Raw genomic sequence first — 16,371 nt, 5'->3', positions numbered from 1 at the left:
GTAATGCGAAACTAGTCATTAATAAACGTTAGAGCATCAAAATATTTTGAGCAAATTACTCTAAAGTCTTTAAATTATACTATAATTAATAAATTGGTACCTTTTATTTCAAAATTCTATTTAATGGTCCTTCATTTCAATTCCGTTAACTATAAGAGTTCTTCGTTAATTTCGACACTTACTTTTGATACGCTATATTCAATTTTGTTAACAGTTTGATCCCTCACTTTTTGTTTTATTAACGATTTCGTACTTCACTATCAAACGTTTTGATACCTCATTTTCAGTTCCGTGGTATCCCAAATTAATAGAAAGTCTAACGGTTAATGGAATTGAAAGTGAAGGATATTTAAGTAGAATTCTGAATATCGAACTATTTATTATGATATATTCGTAGTAATTTTTTCCTTCAATTCACTTACAGATAGTATTTCGTATCTATTTAATCGACGTTTATAATTTAACACTCCTAGTGTTCATCATCAACTGAGATAAAATGGAAGAATGTTTAAGTTTATTCCAAGATTCCATTCAACTTCAGATCAAAGCTCTGAATCTCTCACATCCATTAATTCTATTGATCAATTTTTCTCACTTGTACTGTATGCTGTTTGCTTGGAGACAGAAGAATCAACAGTTTTGGCGAGTGCTGTTTCAGAATTCAAGATTTCCGACACTAAATTGAACAGTCAAATCCATTCTAGGAGGAAACTGGATGACATAGCTGGTAAGTTTATCAATCATTAAATATTCAGAGAAGCATTTATTTAGTTCAGTTGTTAGTTTTATCACTTCTTTTAATCATGTTTGTATAAGAAATTCGAATGTTTCGGAAAAACCTATGTTTGCCAAATTGGATACATAGCACGGACACTTTATTCAATCAACGTGTCCCGTTTTAGAAACATTTCTGACACCAAACTTCATTTTTACATAGAAAACCTTAAAATAACACCGCTTCACCCTGTCTGTGCAGACTGTGCTACCTAGGATACAGCAAAACCCATTAGGCTTAATTTAATCAAATGGAATGGCATTTTGTGTTATTGTTCGGTTTGGTTCCAATGAATTTTATAAAATCTTTTATGCAATTGATCTGCAAATGAATCTAGTTTTGTTTGGTTTACTTAGAAATTTATTTGGTAACTCTATAGTTTAAATTTTGTAGAATTAATATGTTTTATGTCGATGAATTCATTTGAAAATGAAATGAATTCTAAGTGTTGAGTTTGAGTAAAACATCTCCTTCCCCAAATAAAGAAAATTTGACATAGCAACTAAAATAGCTTGTTGTTGTATGTTTGGTTCATGGAATGGAATAACATGGAAATGAAACAGCTATTTTTTTACTTTTTGAGTGGAGTACTTATGGATAACAATTCTGTGGAATTGCTATTGTATGAACCAAAATAAATAATAGTCATTCCATACGGAATAGTTATTCTATTCCGTGTCTATTCCATGAACCAAACATACAAAAGCAAAGAGGAAAAACCAAGTAAATAGTTTTTCGTTTGAAGTACACACAAGTTGCATTAAGTTTGCTAACTGGTTTATTGGAATTATTACAGGCTCCATAAATATTGATTGTGGAATGTCAGAAGATTCCAGCTTTACCGATCCTAAAACTCACCTTCGTTACACTTCGGATAGCAGATATATTGAGACAGGAGTCAATAAACAAATACCTTTAGGCTTCAGTTCTGAAGCACAACTGCCAACTTATCTAATGAGTGTCAGAAGTTTTCCTCAAAGGAAAAGAACCTGCTATACCCTGATGCCGCCTGAAGGCAAAGTTAAGCTCTACTTCGTCAGAGCCACTTTCATGTACGGAAATTATGATAATATGGATAAACTGCCGGAGTTCGGTCTATATCTTGGAGTTAATTTGTGGGATACAGTGAAGTTTGACAATGCGTCTCACGTTGTAATCAAGGAGATCTTATATGTTCCTACAATGGATAACGTCTACGTATGTCTCTTAAATACTGGTGCAGGAACCCCTTTCATTTCAGCTTTGGAGTTGAGGCATTTCCACGATTTCACTTATAAAGCAGAATCCGGTTCATCGTTAACCTTATTCCAACGATTTAATTTTGGTTCATCTACCAATGATACAGTAAGGTTAGTTAGTTATGCTCATAGTGAATTGATGGATCTTGATATATTGGTAAACAGAAGTGCACAAATTTCATAATTTATGTATTGAACAAACTGGTACAATACAAATACGAAAATTTGACATTTTGAGCCACGTGAATAGACCCTGCCCCGTCTCAAGATGTTGGGCAAGTAGCACAATGGGCTCGTGCTTTTAATACCATTTTTAAACACTATGCATATTTTATTTGCTTTCATTTACATGAACAGATTAACAAAGATAGTTTAATGATACCTGATTCAGGTACCTTGATGATGCTTATGATCGCATATGGTATCCTTATAACTGCGCACGATGTGTTCCACTGAGTACTTCCTCTGCCGTTGATTCCCTTAGACACACCGATTTCAATCTACCATCAAAAGTGATGCAAACTGCTGTCCGGCCCATGAATGTTAATGAATCAATAAATTTTCATTTCAGTATGGGGGAACCGTTTATAAATTTCTATATTTACATGCACTTCGCTGAAATTGAAAGTATCCCAAGTCAATCTAGAGCATTCAACATTACAGTGAATGGTCAGCTGTTAGAAGAAGTTGTTTTGAAGTATCTGCAGTCCACAACTATTACTACTCCGCAGTCTATCAGAGGAGCCGAGCTTACCATCTCTCTTACTAAGCTGTCAAATTCTAGCTTTCCTCCAATTATCAATGCAATGGAAATATATTTGGTGAATAAGTTCTGGCAGAATCCCACGTACCAAACAGACGGTATGCTTCTTAATGTAATTCAATTATGGATTTTCATTTAATTCAACTTGACCGAGATGTATTTTTAATTGCAGTTAATGCTATTGAGGAGATCAAGTCTAGCTATAATTTGGTTAAAGGCTGGCAAGGAGATCCATGTCTACCTGCTCCTGCTTGGGATGGCTTGAAATGCAGTGACAGTCTATATAATCCCCCAAGAATTATTTATCTGTGAGTTCTTTTTTTTGTTTTGGAATAAAATAAAATCGAATGATATTTGTTGTTATAACCTTGAAAATATTTAATTGCATTCAGGAACTTATCATCAACTGGATTAACAGGACGTATCTCTTCTTCATTATCCAATCTGAAATTTTTGCAGCACCTGTAAGTTTTAATTATCATCTCTTCTGTTTTTGTTTTTCTGCATATTGTTTAGAATCCTAATCCGTATGATTCTTCAGCGACTTGTCAAACAATAGCTTAACAGGAGGACTGCCTGAATTTCTGTCTCGATTAACAGATTTGAAGACTCTGTGAGTTCTTATCTATTAATTTAGTATAGTAAAAATTTAATATTCTTTAGATAGGAAATAAGATCATTGTGATTATGACTGCAGGAATTTAGAAGGAAACAAACTCTCTGGTTCAGTTCCTTCAGCTTTGATCGAAAGATCCAATAACGGATCATTGACACTAAGGTTCGTCTACTTACCGAAATGTTGATGATTCATTCTTTATTTTCCTTCTTTCAAAATTCTCAGCTTCAACTCAAGTTCATTTTCTAGTTCTTGACCTGAGTACTTCCCCTAAGAATGATTGTGTACTTATAGATTGAACGGGAATCCGAAGCTTTGTCTTTCGTTACAATGCAAAGAAAAGAAGAAAGGTATTTTGGTTCCGATAGTTGCAATCGTTGTTCCACTAGCAGTCATCTTACTAGCACTGATTGTTTTGTGGAGATACAAAGGGAGAAAAGGTTATTAAATTTCCTTATGATTGTATTTAATTGCAAGTTCAAAGATGGTATCAGAATACTTACGACAAAATTTAAGTACTCTTTAATGTTCCAGGGAAGATTGTCAATACCCAGAAAGAAGAAGAGCCGCCCTTAAAGTCCGACAACAGAAAATACACATATGCTGAGATTGTCACGATTACGAACAACTTTAGCACAATCATCGGAAAGGGAGGAGTGGGAATAGTTTATCATGGATGCTTGACTGATGGAACTCAAGTTGCTGTCAAGATGGTATCTCCAACATCAACTAATGGCTCAGTTCAATTCCAAACCGAGGTATGTGTATGACACATCATCTCAAAACACATATATATCCATGTGACGTTACGAGTAATTTGTATATGTTATAATTTCTTCTGCTTGAATACGGTTCTTGACAGGCTAACCTGTTGAACAGAGTTCATCACAGGAATTTAGCTTCATTTGTCGGTTACTGCTATGAAGATACTAACATTGGGATAATCTATGAGTACATGGCCTTCGGAAATTTGGGAAAATATCTATCAGGTATGCTTAATTAATCTTCCATACAAAGGATAGCAAATAAGACCATGTGGTTAATGCTATCCATGCAGATAAATCAGTGGAAGCGTTGACGTGGAAAGAAAGACTGCAGATTGCACTGGACGCAGCACAAGGTCAACAATTAATATAAAAACTAGATATAATTAAATTGAGATTCTTACAAGTGCTTATATATTGTTGCATGGAGATTATAAACATAATCTAGAATTTATCGTGCAGGACTAGAGTACTTGCATCACGGTTGCAAGCCTCCGATAATTCACAGAGATGTGAAAAGTGCCAACATTCTATTGAGTGAAAATTTGCAGGCCAAGATTGCGGATTTTGGATTCTCAAAAGATTTCCCATCTGAAAGTATAAGTTATATGTCAACTGGAGTTGTTGGCACTGTTGGTTACCTTGATCCAGAGTAAGTTTCTGCATATTCCTACAATGCCTGTCTCTATCCAATGTTATAGTTCGATAAGCACTCCAATTCTGTTGTAGTAACACGTTTTCTCATGACCGACTTGGTTGCTGTTCGCCTTTTCGTGGTTTCTTCAGGTATTATACATCAAGCAGGCTGACCGAGAAAAGTGATGTGTACGGCTTCGGAATTGTTCTTTTAGAGCTAATAACAGGGCAGTCAGCATTAATTAAAAACCAAAACGAGAACAGTCATATTGTAAATTGGGTAAGTCCTTTTGTTGACGGAGGAAATATAAGAAATGCTGTTGATCCGAGGCTACGAGGCAATTTCGATACAAATTCTGTCTGGAAGTTCATGGAAATTGCATTGTCATGTGTCCCTAATATTTCCAGTCAAAGACCATTGATGAACCATGTAGTTGCAGGATTAAAAGAGTGTCTCGATGCAGAAATTGCTCGAGAACGGAGTTCCAGATCGGAAGGGGAAGCCATGACATTAAGCGATTCATTTGAAATAAGTACTGTGGATCTTGGAAATGGTTTGGGTCCACAAGCAAGATAGAAAGGAAAATGTTTTGTTTTTCCTATGATAACAAGGAGAATAAATTTTAATTTTGAATATACATCTCTCATCTCTATAACAGGTTATGCCTGCTATTGATGTTTTTCTTGATAAGAAAAGTTGTTGTATTAAGCTGTATAATTGTTCATTTAAATTTGAAATAATTACTATTTACCCCATTTGTTTATATCCGAAATACTACTATCTTCATGACGTTTATAAAATCAATCGTTTCTCCCTGAGTTTGATCATATTTACCATGTGCCCCTTTCGTTAGTTAAATCTGCTAGTTGAATTGGGCAAAATTATTCTTTTATGTCTATTTGATTTAAATGAATTTCAGAACTTTTATGGAATTCAATTGAATTTTTACAATATATATATTTTGGCTCATATAAATTTTCACAATTTGGATTTGCATTTATACTTAAAATATAATAATTCATTTATTTCATTTCATTTAAAATTAATTTTATATTTAAAATTCAAAAAATAAAGGGTTAATTTCATAAAAAAATCACGACCTTTACACGAAATTTCATTTTAATCACAACCTTTAAAAGTTGGCATTTAAAGGCACGACCTTTCATTTTATTTCAAATCTATCACCAAAGTAAAAGTCGGTGTTTTTTTTTCTGTCGAAAAGTTACTACTCATACATACTCTAACCGAAAGATAATAATATTTGTTGTCGATTTATAATTTGAGTTTTTAATTAATGGTTTAATGAAGAACTTAATCAGAAAAATACACTAAAATTATAGATTTGAAAAAAAATAGAAGGTCATGGTTTTATATGGTAATTTTTAAAAGTCCTGATTAAAATAAAATTTTGTGTAAAAGTCGTGATTTTTTTATAAAATTAACCCAAAAATTAAACATAAAAATTCAATTTCAAATAAATTGCAAATAGTATTCATTTAAAAATGGAATGAAGTGGAATTTCCAAACAGACCCGTTATCTCAAACATAGATCAGTCTCAATTTCTTCTTCATCATCCATCTTTTTTCTGGTAATGTTCCTTTAGTAAATTCAACGCTCAGCTCATGCGTTTGCCCCAACGCGCCTCTCCCAACGACTATAACCGCCTCCTACTGCTACTCGCCTCTCTGTGACTCTCCTCCTCCGCCACCAGATATGATGTATACCTATCCTCCTCCTCCTCCGCTGCCGTTCTATTTTCCCATTTATAGTCCGGTGCATGTTCCATACATTGTCCCGGTCCAAGGTCCAAATCAGCCTCCTCATGACCACTACTATCATTATCATTATCATCATCATCATAACCCTAATCACCATCGCCGCCGCCACCAGCGTCATAATCAGCAGAAGTATGTGCCAGTGAGGAATCATAATAACAATAGTCATTATCTGTCAGTTCGGTAATTATAGTCAAAATCATCATTATGTAAAGAAGCGCAAGGAGATGAAGTGGTAGAGTTCACAGCATTTGATCATGTGAATAAAAATGATTTGAACGGCTCTCCGATGAGGCTATGCAGAAACTTTTAAATCAGGTGAGTGATATTTTTTTAATTTTAGTTTTAGCTTCTTAAAATTTGTTAACAGCATTGAAGTTTTTTTTTAGTTAAGAACAGCATTGAAGTTAATTCAACATAATTGAATAGAATTGTATGATATAATCGTCAAAACCTAGAATTAGCTGATATATTATTAGGTTAACTAAACTGGTGAAATGATTATCTTGAGTTAATTGCAAGCAAGAGATTTAAGAGCAATAAAGCATTGTAATAAATAATTTCCAACTGTGAAGAGAAGAAAGAAAAGGATTTAGGGGAAGCAAAACAATCGAATGTAGCTGCTGGAATTGGGATGAAACAAAAGGAAGGTAATGGTACAAAAAAAGATTAGAGTAAATGATTTTATTGGGTTGGTTGTTAAAGGGAACGGGTCAACGAGTTAGAATTAATTGGTCTGATGTTTTGAATTGGGCGAATATGATGTGTCAGTAATTGTGTCCCCATCTAAGTATTACATGAAGCCATGCATATTGTAACAAACATTTTAGATTGGAAACACAAAAGTCTATGTAGGCCTGAAAAGAGAGCATGTTTATAGATAAGGAAGTGCAGAGATGAATCTAGGTTTGGCTATAAACCGATAAGCAGTGATGTAATTCCTATGGTTCCACGTGAGAACCCAATACGTATATGACTTACATGTCCAACTGAGCTGAGCTAGAAGATTTTTTTTGCGATTTAATCTTTTGAAAAAGGAACAATATCTCCTTGACCAACTAACTTAGCTTTCCAAATAAATCAACATTTCAAACTGTTGTTGAGTTAAAGTCTTAATGATGACCCCTGTGACAAGCAACCAACCTATTGAGCCTTTGATCTGGTTTTGCCTTTTGAACTCATCAATGTTCCTACCATGTTCAGTACCCTCCACAATAAGCTATTCCACTAGTATTTAGATTACCGGTGGTATATTTTAATTGTGAGCTATAACTATTCGTTAAATGATCACGTTAGCCAGTTTTGGACCAGTTTTGGACCGTTTTTAAGGTATTAAGGAAAAATCATCTTTATGTAAATAAAGAAATAGAAATGCTCCCTTGAACAAACAAAGATCCTAGAAATATGGATTGGATAGGCATAAAATGCTCCTTCGACGTTGCCGCTTCGAATATGGAATCGAGCCCTTGACATTATAGGGTTTGGACGTGAATATTTGATGTGCCTTCTAGCTCAGCAATCAGTGTGGCTGTATATGTTTTAGCATACTACGACCTTCTTGATATTGAACTTATGCTAAATGCACTAAGATCTCTAGTTAAGCACAGGAGTAGTGCTCTTCTAAATTAAAAGCTGGCCATGGGAAGGAGAATTTGGCAAGAAAGACCAAAAAATCTTAAATCATAAGATTACTTCACATGATGAATTGATGAATTTTTTGTTATATGTTCTCTGATGCTTTTACAAATAGATTTTCCTTTGAGTTTTAACATAAGGGGAACTCTTTGCTTTTCTGCTTCAAAGAAAGAGCTGAGAATATTTGAATTGGAGCTTCAGCTTCACCCGAGTTCAAAGTTGACAACTGGAACTACTACTGAAATCTACCGATGCCAAATTCACTTTTCTCGAGAATTTCTATTGCAGTCACTTTTCTCTAAGCTCGTTTCACTCCATCGATAGCTGTAAGCACAAGGGAGATTGCTTGCTGAGCAGATATCAGCATAGTAATTTTGTAGGTCTAGTCTTCCACCATCAACATTCTTTTTCTTTCTAAAATTTTTTATTTTTATTTTTTAGTATTGATTGAAAGGTAGCCCTTCCCGAAGATAAGTAATTTAGGACCATGAACTTTAATTTTCTAAGATTATACGTGTATTGTACGTCAAGCTGGAAAATTGAGCAAGTCTTTGGAACAGACAAAACTGAAAAATGATTGTTACAGTTGAAGTGAAGGCTATGATTCTTTCCAGTTGGAGTGTAATTCTAGCTATGTGGTTTGACTAATAATTAGAAGATTCACAAATTAACTTGATAACCCCACCTAGGTAGCTTCAATTGTGATAGGATTGAATTTGACAATATATAGAAAAACAAGATGCTTCTTTTTTGTTTCCTACTTAGATTTTGTATGGTGCTCCTAATATGTGGAGAGAATAATACAAAACAAAAAACAAGTGGATACAACATGCCTTCATATTACCTACTATCTCTGGCACTGCTACCATTAAGATTCTGAGTTATCTCATTTCTACTCTTGCAAGGAAGGAACTGGGAATACTAAAGCATGTTCGGTCGGCCAGTGCTGGTGTTGGTTGTAAGCAAGTTACTATGGCTAACTTCTCTTATTCATCCACTATCTGCCACTTCTAACAACATAACAAATGATGAGTTTGGCATTAAAAAGCTTGCCAATGCCAACGTCAACCCAGGTACGCTTTCAACTCAATCTTTAATGCTAATTTTTAGCTTGGTCTATAAATGTTTCTGTTTTCAATTTTTTTAAATCAAAAACTTATTTGAAAATGAAAGAGGTAATTGTCAAAGAAAAAAATTCTCTATAGCAAAGGTAAAAAGACAAGCAAGTATATGTATTAATTATAGGTGATTCTAATTTTTTCTCTAATTTTTGTGATGCACAACTGCACAAAAGCAAGAATTAATCAGTTTTTTTTCTCACTCAAGTATGATTGAACAGATAGTCTTAAGAGCATTGGACTCGATAAAAGAGCTCAACTATAATTGTTATTTAAATAATATTTTGATACAAAGTAAATGTCTTCTATAATCTTTAGTTTTTAAAATAAGATTTATCCAGTTGGATGAATTTTAATATGGTGCAAGTCATTCAACAGTGCAATAGAGGAAAATTGAACAATTACTTTCAAACTAAACACTTCCTTGTTGCACAATTTAAGGTTTCATAAGCATTGATTGTGGGGTGGATCAAGATTACACAGACAAACAAACGGGAATATTTTACAAGACCGACAAAGAATTCACAAGCACCGGAGAAAACCGAGACATATCCCCCGACTACGATGAAGTACTTCCTTATTCTGAACGACAATTGAAAAATGTAAGATATTTTTCAAAAGGAAGAAAAAACTGTTACGCTCTACGACCTAATCGAGGAAAAAATCACAATTATCTTATCAGAGTACTATTCAAGTACGGAAATTACGATGCGAAGAATCTATTTCCGAAGTTTGATCTGTATTTGGGTGTTAATTATTGGATGCCAGTGCAAGTTCCGGAAAATGCATCAGCTCCAGGAATGTTTCAGATCATTCATTTTTCTTTAACTGATATTATATATATGTGCCTCGTTAATACTGGTTCTGGAGTACCCTTCATTTCATCATTAGAAGTGCGGCTTTTGAACTATTCTGTATATACAAATGAGTCCAGAGCCTTGGTAGTTCTTGTGATGTCTGACTTGGGGAAATCACTCAGTTTGGTCAGGTAAGTTATGTACTTAGACATTCGTTTGTTTAAATTTCTTGGTACATACAATTTTAAATAAAAATAAATTTAGATATTTTAAATAACTAACAGTGAATTATTAACTCATAGACTCATTGGCTTAAGATTTTGGGTGGGATGTGGTGTTTGGTCTTCTCTTGGAGGTCATGATTATATTATCCCTATAATCATTAGTTTCAGAGCTGATTGTTCGACTGTACATGAAGAATGTGACTTCCGATAAAAAGATCAGAGAGTGGTAAGCTGCGGCTTGCAGTGATGCATGCATATGTGAGCTCTAGAGCAGGTGTAATTGCACAATCTGAAAAATGGGCTGGGTTTGAGTTGAAGTAGAGCGGCCTATTGTTTAAGAATTTACACTTGAATGAGAGATTGTTGGATAGCAAGTGTGATTAGAATTCTATATTAGAAAAATATTAGTAGAGGAAGGTATATATATAAATGGTAAGGACCTATAAACCGACTGTCTTAAAGATATTGGATTTGAATTTCATTTTCTCTTTTAGACTCGTAAATGCTTCTTCCTTCATATTACTCCTTTTTGTCATAACAAACTCCAATCATATTGGTGAAATATTGATCTGACCCGAAGTCCAGATCTGTAGAGGATGTTACGATACAACATGTTTCTATTTGATTATTAAAGTACGTTACAATATGTTTCTATTAGATTATAGTCTGCTGGGTTAGTATAATGATTTTCTTGGTCTTTATAAGGGTTAATGTCAAAACAAAATCACGAACTTTACATGTTTTTTCATTTTAATCACGTAGTTTGAATTTTATCATTTTCATGCACGAACTACCATTTTTTTTTTCAAATTCATACACGGCGTTGAGGTGGCACTCATTCATTGGTGTAAAATGACCCCCACCTCAGCGAATTACACCAATGGAGTCGTGACACCTCGGCACTGTGTATGAATTTGAAAAAAGTGGTAGTTCATGATTAAAATGAGAAAACGTGTAAAGTTGGTGAATTTTTATGACATTAACCCTTATAAATATCTCTAAAATTCCAGTTTAAGAATGAGGATTATTTGATATGATAGTAAATTTTTTTAACTGATGATTTTTAGGTACAAAGATGATGTGTATGACCGTGCCTGGAATACTGAGACCCCTATGTTTTGCAAATCAATAAACACAACAGCAGAAGTTGATAATGAGGAGAGGAATGATCCCTTTAGATTACCGAGTGAAGTATGGAGAAGTGCAGCTCAACCACGTAGTCCCCTCAGAATTCTGAATTTCCGCAAAGCTGACATAGCCAACCGTGAATACTATATATGTTTTCACTTTGCAGAAATAATGCAAAATCCGCAGGGCCAGATACGAGAATTTACCATCATTTTGAATGGAGAATATTTTGGACCTATTAAACTTGAATACTTGAAACCAATCAGCATGTGCACTCGTACATTTCCATTTCAGCAGTCTTTTCAATATTCTATCAATGCAACAGTGCGATCTCATCTTCCACCAATTCTTAATGCCTTGGAGATTTATGGCGTAATGCCGCTTCCTGATTTACCGACTTACTTAGCAGATGGTATGTTTATGTTTTATTTTCTGTTCATTTGTTGGATTTGTTAGAGAGAATAGTTAACTATTCTCGGAGGTTCACCTAACAGCTTGAACTTTTGGGTGAATTGATTATTTAACATGATTGATTCGACAGATAAACCAGACACCTTCTAACTATGACTAAAAGTCTTATCACAGTCGATGAAAATCTAATGTGACTAATACAAGCTAGGTATGAATCAAATTTTATGTATCTGATGTTTGTTTTCGTTTTCCTATGAAATTTAATTATAGTTGAAGCAATCAAGGCCATTATGCTATCATACAATATAAATAGAGATGAATGGCAAGGTGACCCATGTATGCCAAGAGATCTTCTTTGGAATCGTTTGAACTGTAGCTATGACACTAATCCTCCAAGGATTATCTCTCTGTGAGTCCTGCAATTTCAATTCTTTGTATTTTTATCAAAAAGAATTGCTATAAATACACTTGCTTTGAGAATTAAGTTGCTGGTTATTAGAATCCTCTTATAACTTTACTCGGTGATCAGGGATCTCAGTTCAAGTGGATTGACAGGCAACATTTCTTCATCATTCTCCACCCTCGAAGCTCTTCGGTCCTTGTATGTATTATCTACTGACCCGGATGCAGATTTATTAAATTCCACAATTTATCATTCTAATTACTTCTTTTTTTTCTATCAGAAATTTATCTTCCAATGGCTTGATAGGAACTGTACCTGAATTCTTAGCTCGTCTGCCAAATTTAACTACTCTGTAAGCTAATGACCACTGCTTGAGACTGTTATTAAAAATTCAGCACAATATACTCAGTCACATGTATGATTCTTTCTTTAGAAATTTAAGTGGAAACAAGCTCACAGGTTCACTTCCCCAGTCTCTGGTTGAAAAATCCAACAACGGAAATTTGCAGCTAAGGTCTGTCTTAAAATCTCCTATCCATCGATCCCAGCCTTTTCAGATGTCTAAATTAAACTCAACTGCTTAAAACATCTGATGAATATCAGCTTAGGTGGAAATCCAAGTTTATGCCTGAAAGAAAATTCCTGTCAGAAAAGAAAGCAGAACTTTCTGCTTCCAGTTATCGTATCAGTTACAGGTATTTTGGTGCTTCTCGTGTTTGGTAGTATGGCTATCTTCTGCAGAATGAAATGGCCCTTCGGTAAGTTTGATTTCAACATTGTTGATCATAAATATCAATTACTGCAATAAACAAAACAAAAATAACTCCATTTGTTTGCTTCCGCAGCAAGACCACACTCAACGAACAACGAAGGTTCATCAGTAATATCAAGGAATCGTTGCTTTAGTTACTCCGATATTGTTAGTATCACTGATAATTTTAGAACCATGATTGGAGAAGGAGGATTCGGAAAAGTTTACTTTGGGACTTTAAAGGATAGCACTACTCAAGTTGCAGTTAAGTTGCTATCTCAAAATTCAAGACAAGGTCATAAGGAATTTCAAGCTGAGGTGAGTAGCAATATAGCAGAATCTGCTTAATTTGTTGAAATGTTAATTCTTTATAGCCTGAAAATGTACTATTTTAAATTGCAGGCACAGCTTTTGATGATTGTTCATCACAAGAACTTAGTTTCTCTAATTGGGTATTGTGATGACCGTACCAATAAGGCCCTGATTTATGAGTACATGTCTAACGGAAACTTGCGAGAGCATTTATCAGGTGAAACTGTATTTTAATGGGCTATTTGCAACAAAAAAAATCTCACCTTTTATAAAAGTAGCAATTTACACATCACTTTACAAACTTGGCAAATAATAACATGTCCTTTCTAAATTTGGCAATTGTTACTCTGAAACCACTATCGTTTAATGAATTCATTGTTGTGTTAAATGAGTTTATTGTGTTTAATGTGTTCAAAACGTCATCCTTTTGTTAAAGGAAAAACGATGTTGGTTGAGTTAGTGTCACAGCACAGGGTTAATTACGTGGCATATCGTCTTTGTCCTATGAGTCACATATGCATTCAGGTGCCAAAGAATAATTTCAGGGCTAAAATTGCCAACCTTAAGTGTGATAGTATCATTACTTTTGTAAAATGTGGGTCTTTCTTTTGCGAATAACCCTATTTTTAATCACAATGCTTATTCTCAGTTATCTCGTACAAAGAACATGCAAATTTAGTTGGTATATATATTTTTGGTTTCAGATACAAGTGGAACTATTTTGAATTGGAATGAGAGACTTCAGATTGCAGTAGATGCAGCACATGGTTGATCTTCTCTTTTCAGTCTATTCTGATACACCATTCTTTCTTTATCTAATCTGCCATATCTTCTTCCTTTAAATTAATCAGTGGCTAAATGGAGTTGCAGGATTGGAGTATCTTCACAACGGTTGCAAACCGCCTATAATTCACAGAGATTTCAAGACTACAAACATTTTACTTAATGAAAAACTGCAAGCAAAGATCTCTGATTTTGGACTATCAAGAGCTTTCGCAAATGAAAGTAATTCGCACGTAACAACTCGACCGGCCGGCACATTTGGTTACCTGGATCCTCAGTAAGTGTCTAGTTCTGTAATCATCTTTTTCATGGATATGGTAGGCGATTATTCGTCCTATAAATTTAAGCTTTCAAATAATACTATTACTACAAATTGGGGAAATGATATTTTCAATTCATAACTTTGACTATTTTGTCAAATATAATACCCTATTTTTGTTTTTGGACAATTTGGTCTCTCAGTTTTATAATTGGGACAAATATACCCTGAATGTTTGTGCTCCGGCGTGGATTGCTGAGATGAATGTATATGTACTTAATTGGTCCAGTTAGGGAAAGGATAGAAAAAATCATTTTGCCATATAGATTTAATACAATAGCATTTTATATTTTGGTGCATCTTATAAAAAATTCTGAGCCCGTCACTGATCTTTTTCAACTTTTTGGACACTTCTCGATTTAACTTTTGGAATATCAGGGCTCAAGTTTCGGGGAGCTTTAACAAGAAAAGCGATGTGTACAGCTTTGGGATTGTACTACTAGAGCTAGTAACAGGTCAGCCTGCAATAAAAAGAGACTTGTCGGGAAATATCAATCGCATACAACACTCTGTTACTCCAATGATTGAAAGAGGTGATATCAGAAGTGTTGTTGATCCAAGGCTACAAGGCGGATATGAAAACAATTCTGCTTGGAAAATAGTCGAAATAGCCTTGTCCTGTGTTCTTGATTCTGCAATACTAAGACCAGACATGAGTTCTGTATTGGTTGATCTTAAAGAATGTTTAGCTATAGCGATGCCTGTCGTAAGATCAAATAATTCACTTCAAAATAGATCTTATGATATTGACTCGGATATGGTTCCTAGTCCGAGGTAGTAGGGTTTTTTTTTTTTTTTTTGAGAATTCATCAAACTTCATTAATCAAATATGAAACAGTTACATTTGTAAGAAATTCGGAAAAATTCAAAAATTAAATCCGATGACCTGACATGGAACAGACAACATACTGTCTGATTCGCAGATCTACTTACGAAAATAAAAAATAAATTATCTAACTGTTTCGCCAATAAAGTGTCATCTTCGCTCAGTTTTCACCATCACCTGCAAACTGATTTATGAAATCAGAAACTACAGTTGTGACATCGCATACAACCAACACATGAACACCCTTCGTAAAAAAGGGACAACAACCTTCTACTATATATATATAAAGCAGGACATCTTTTCCAAATGGTTGACATTTGGCATATTTTAATTGGTTCTTACCATTTTTTCTTTTCAATTCTTTCATTTGTGCTAATGTAAATGACAATTACTTACATTAAATGCTAATACTTATTAGTGTTTTTTTAAATCTTTTTAAAAGATCCTTCTATATGGAATTAAATCTTGACACTTTTCATTTACGTTTTTTTTCTTTCCTTCTTTAATAATATAAAGTTATGACAATAATTGATAATTATATATTCGTTAGAAAACTTTTTTAACCTTTCCATATAGTATGATTTATAATCCATATTTAAAAGACATACTAATAAATTGAAGGCTAAAACCTTCTTAAACTTTTTATTTCCATTAATTATCTTTTAATTTTTTATAGAAATCATTTATTTTTAAGCCATAATTATGGGTAAGGTAACTGCAGATAATAAACACAAAACACATATTATAAATAAAAAATTTGGATTTTTTTAGTGTATTTAAATAAAACAATTCAAAAATTTATTTTTGTGAATTATTAAAAAATATAAATATTTTAGTGCTTTTATATAAAATGATTTAAAATTTATTTTCATGGTTTGTGATGTAGATTAAGTAGCTAATAATTACAAATAGTTTTTAATGATATATTTTATCCATATTACCTAATACTACATTACACAAATAGTAAATTGTTGGCTAATGTTCTTGAATAGAGTACAATTAAACAAATAAATCTTTTTTATCTTATATTTTTAATTTGCAATGATAAAACGGCTATTTTGCAATGAATAGACATAAATGTCATGTCTTTATGTT

General features: G+C 33.7%; 2 protein-coding genes across 4 annotated transcripts; both read left to right on the top strand.

Annotated features, from left to right (window-relative positions):
* The first annotated feature begins 400 nt into the window (after positions 1–400).
* On the top strand, positions 401–5,556 carry LOC130014476 (probable LRR receptor-like serine/threonine-protein kinase At1g05700). Its single transcript, XM_050375733.2, has 13 exons — positions 401–727; positions 1,572–2,124; positions 2,405–2,874; positions 2,949–3,084; positions 3,169–3,240; positions 3,318–3,389; positions 3,474–3,554; positions 3,687–3,832; positions 3,927–4,150; positions 4,255–4,381; positions 4,450–4,512; positions 4,619–4,808; positions 4,943–5,556. Exons 1-13 carry the CDS (start codon positions 505–507, stop codon positions 5,367–5,369), a joined length of 2,784 nt encoding a protein of 927 aa, XP_050231690.1. The 5' UTR covers positions 401–504; the 3' UTR covers positions 5,370–5,556.
* A 750-nt stretch (positions 5,557–6,306) lies between these two features.
* LOC126681219 (putative leucine-rich repeat receptor-like serine/threonine-protein kinase At2g19230) lies at positions 6,307–15,253 on the top strand. Of its 3 annotated transcripts, none has more exons than XM_056105763.1 (14): positions 6,308–6,887; positions 9,114–9,277; positions 9,764–10,310; positions 11,411–11,883; positions 12,153–12,291; positions 12,412–12,483; positions 12,566–12,637; positions 12,719–12,799; positions 12,889–13,043; positions 13,131–13,354; positions 13,439–13,565; positions 14,053–14,115; positions 14,219–14,408; positions 14,829–15,252. In XM_056105763.1, exons 2-14 carry the CDS (start codon positions 9,133–9,135, stop codon positions 15,226–15,228), a joined length of 2,688 nt encoding a protein of 895 aa, XP_055961738.1. In that variant the 5' UTR covers positions 6,308–6,887; positions 9,114–9,132; the 3' UTR covers positions 15,229–15,252. The 3 variants fall into 3 exon arrangements, with proteins under 3 accessions (XP_055961739.1, XP_055961738.1, XP_050232655.2); XM_050376698.2 differs by having other exon boundaries at positions 9,110–9,277; XM_056105764.1 differs by lacking the exon at positions 14,053–14,115 and having other exon boundaries at positions 6,307–6,887; positions 9,110–9,277; positions 14,829–15,253.
* Positions 15,254–16,371: the final 1,118 nt, after the last annotated feature.

Source organism: Mercurialis annua, linkage group LG5 (assembly GCF_937616625.2).
Source record: "Mercurialis annua linkage group LG5, ddMerAnnu1.2, whole genome shotgun sequence".
NCBI classification, from domain to species: domain Eukaryota; kingdom Viridiplantae; phylum Streptophyta; class Magnoliopsida; order Malpighiales; family Euphorbiaceae; genus Mercurialis; species Mercurialis annua.
This window is presented reverse-complemented; position numbering and strand designations above follow the sequence as displayed.

Bases quoted from the DNA above. Each gene is read 5' to 3' on its own strand.
- LOC130014476 (XM_050375733.2), top strand. From the start codon at position 505: ATGTTTAAGTTTATTCCAAGATTCCATTCAACTTCAGATCAAAGCTCT. The intron at 2,125-2,404 runs GTTAGTTAGTTA...TACCTGATTCAG, and splicing joins TCTACCAATGATACAGTAAG to GTACCTTGATGATGCTTATG. The intron at 3,833-3,926 runs GTTATTAAATTT...TTAATGTTCCAG, and splicing joins GAGATACAAAGGGAGAAAAG to GGAAGATTGTCAATACCCAG.
- LOC126681219 (XM_056105763.1), top strand. From the start codon at position 9,133: ATGTTCGGTCGGCCAGTGCTGGTGTTGGTTGTAAGCAAGTTACTATGG. The intron at 13,044-13,130 runs GTAAGTTTGATT...TTGCTTCCGCAG, and splicing joins CAGAATGAAATGGCCCTTCG to CAAGACCACACTCAACGAAC. The intron at 14,116-14,218 runs GTTGATCTTCTC...ATGGAGTTGCAG, and splicing joins TGCAGTAGATGCAGCACATG to GATTGGAGTATCTTCACAAC.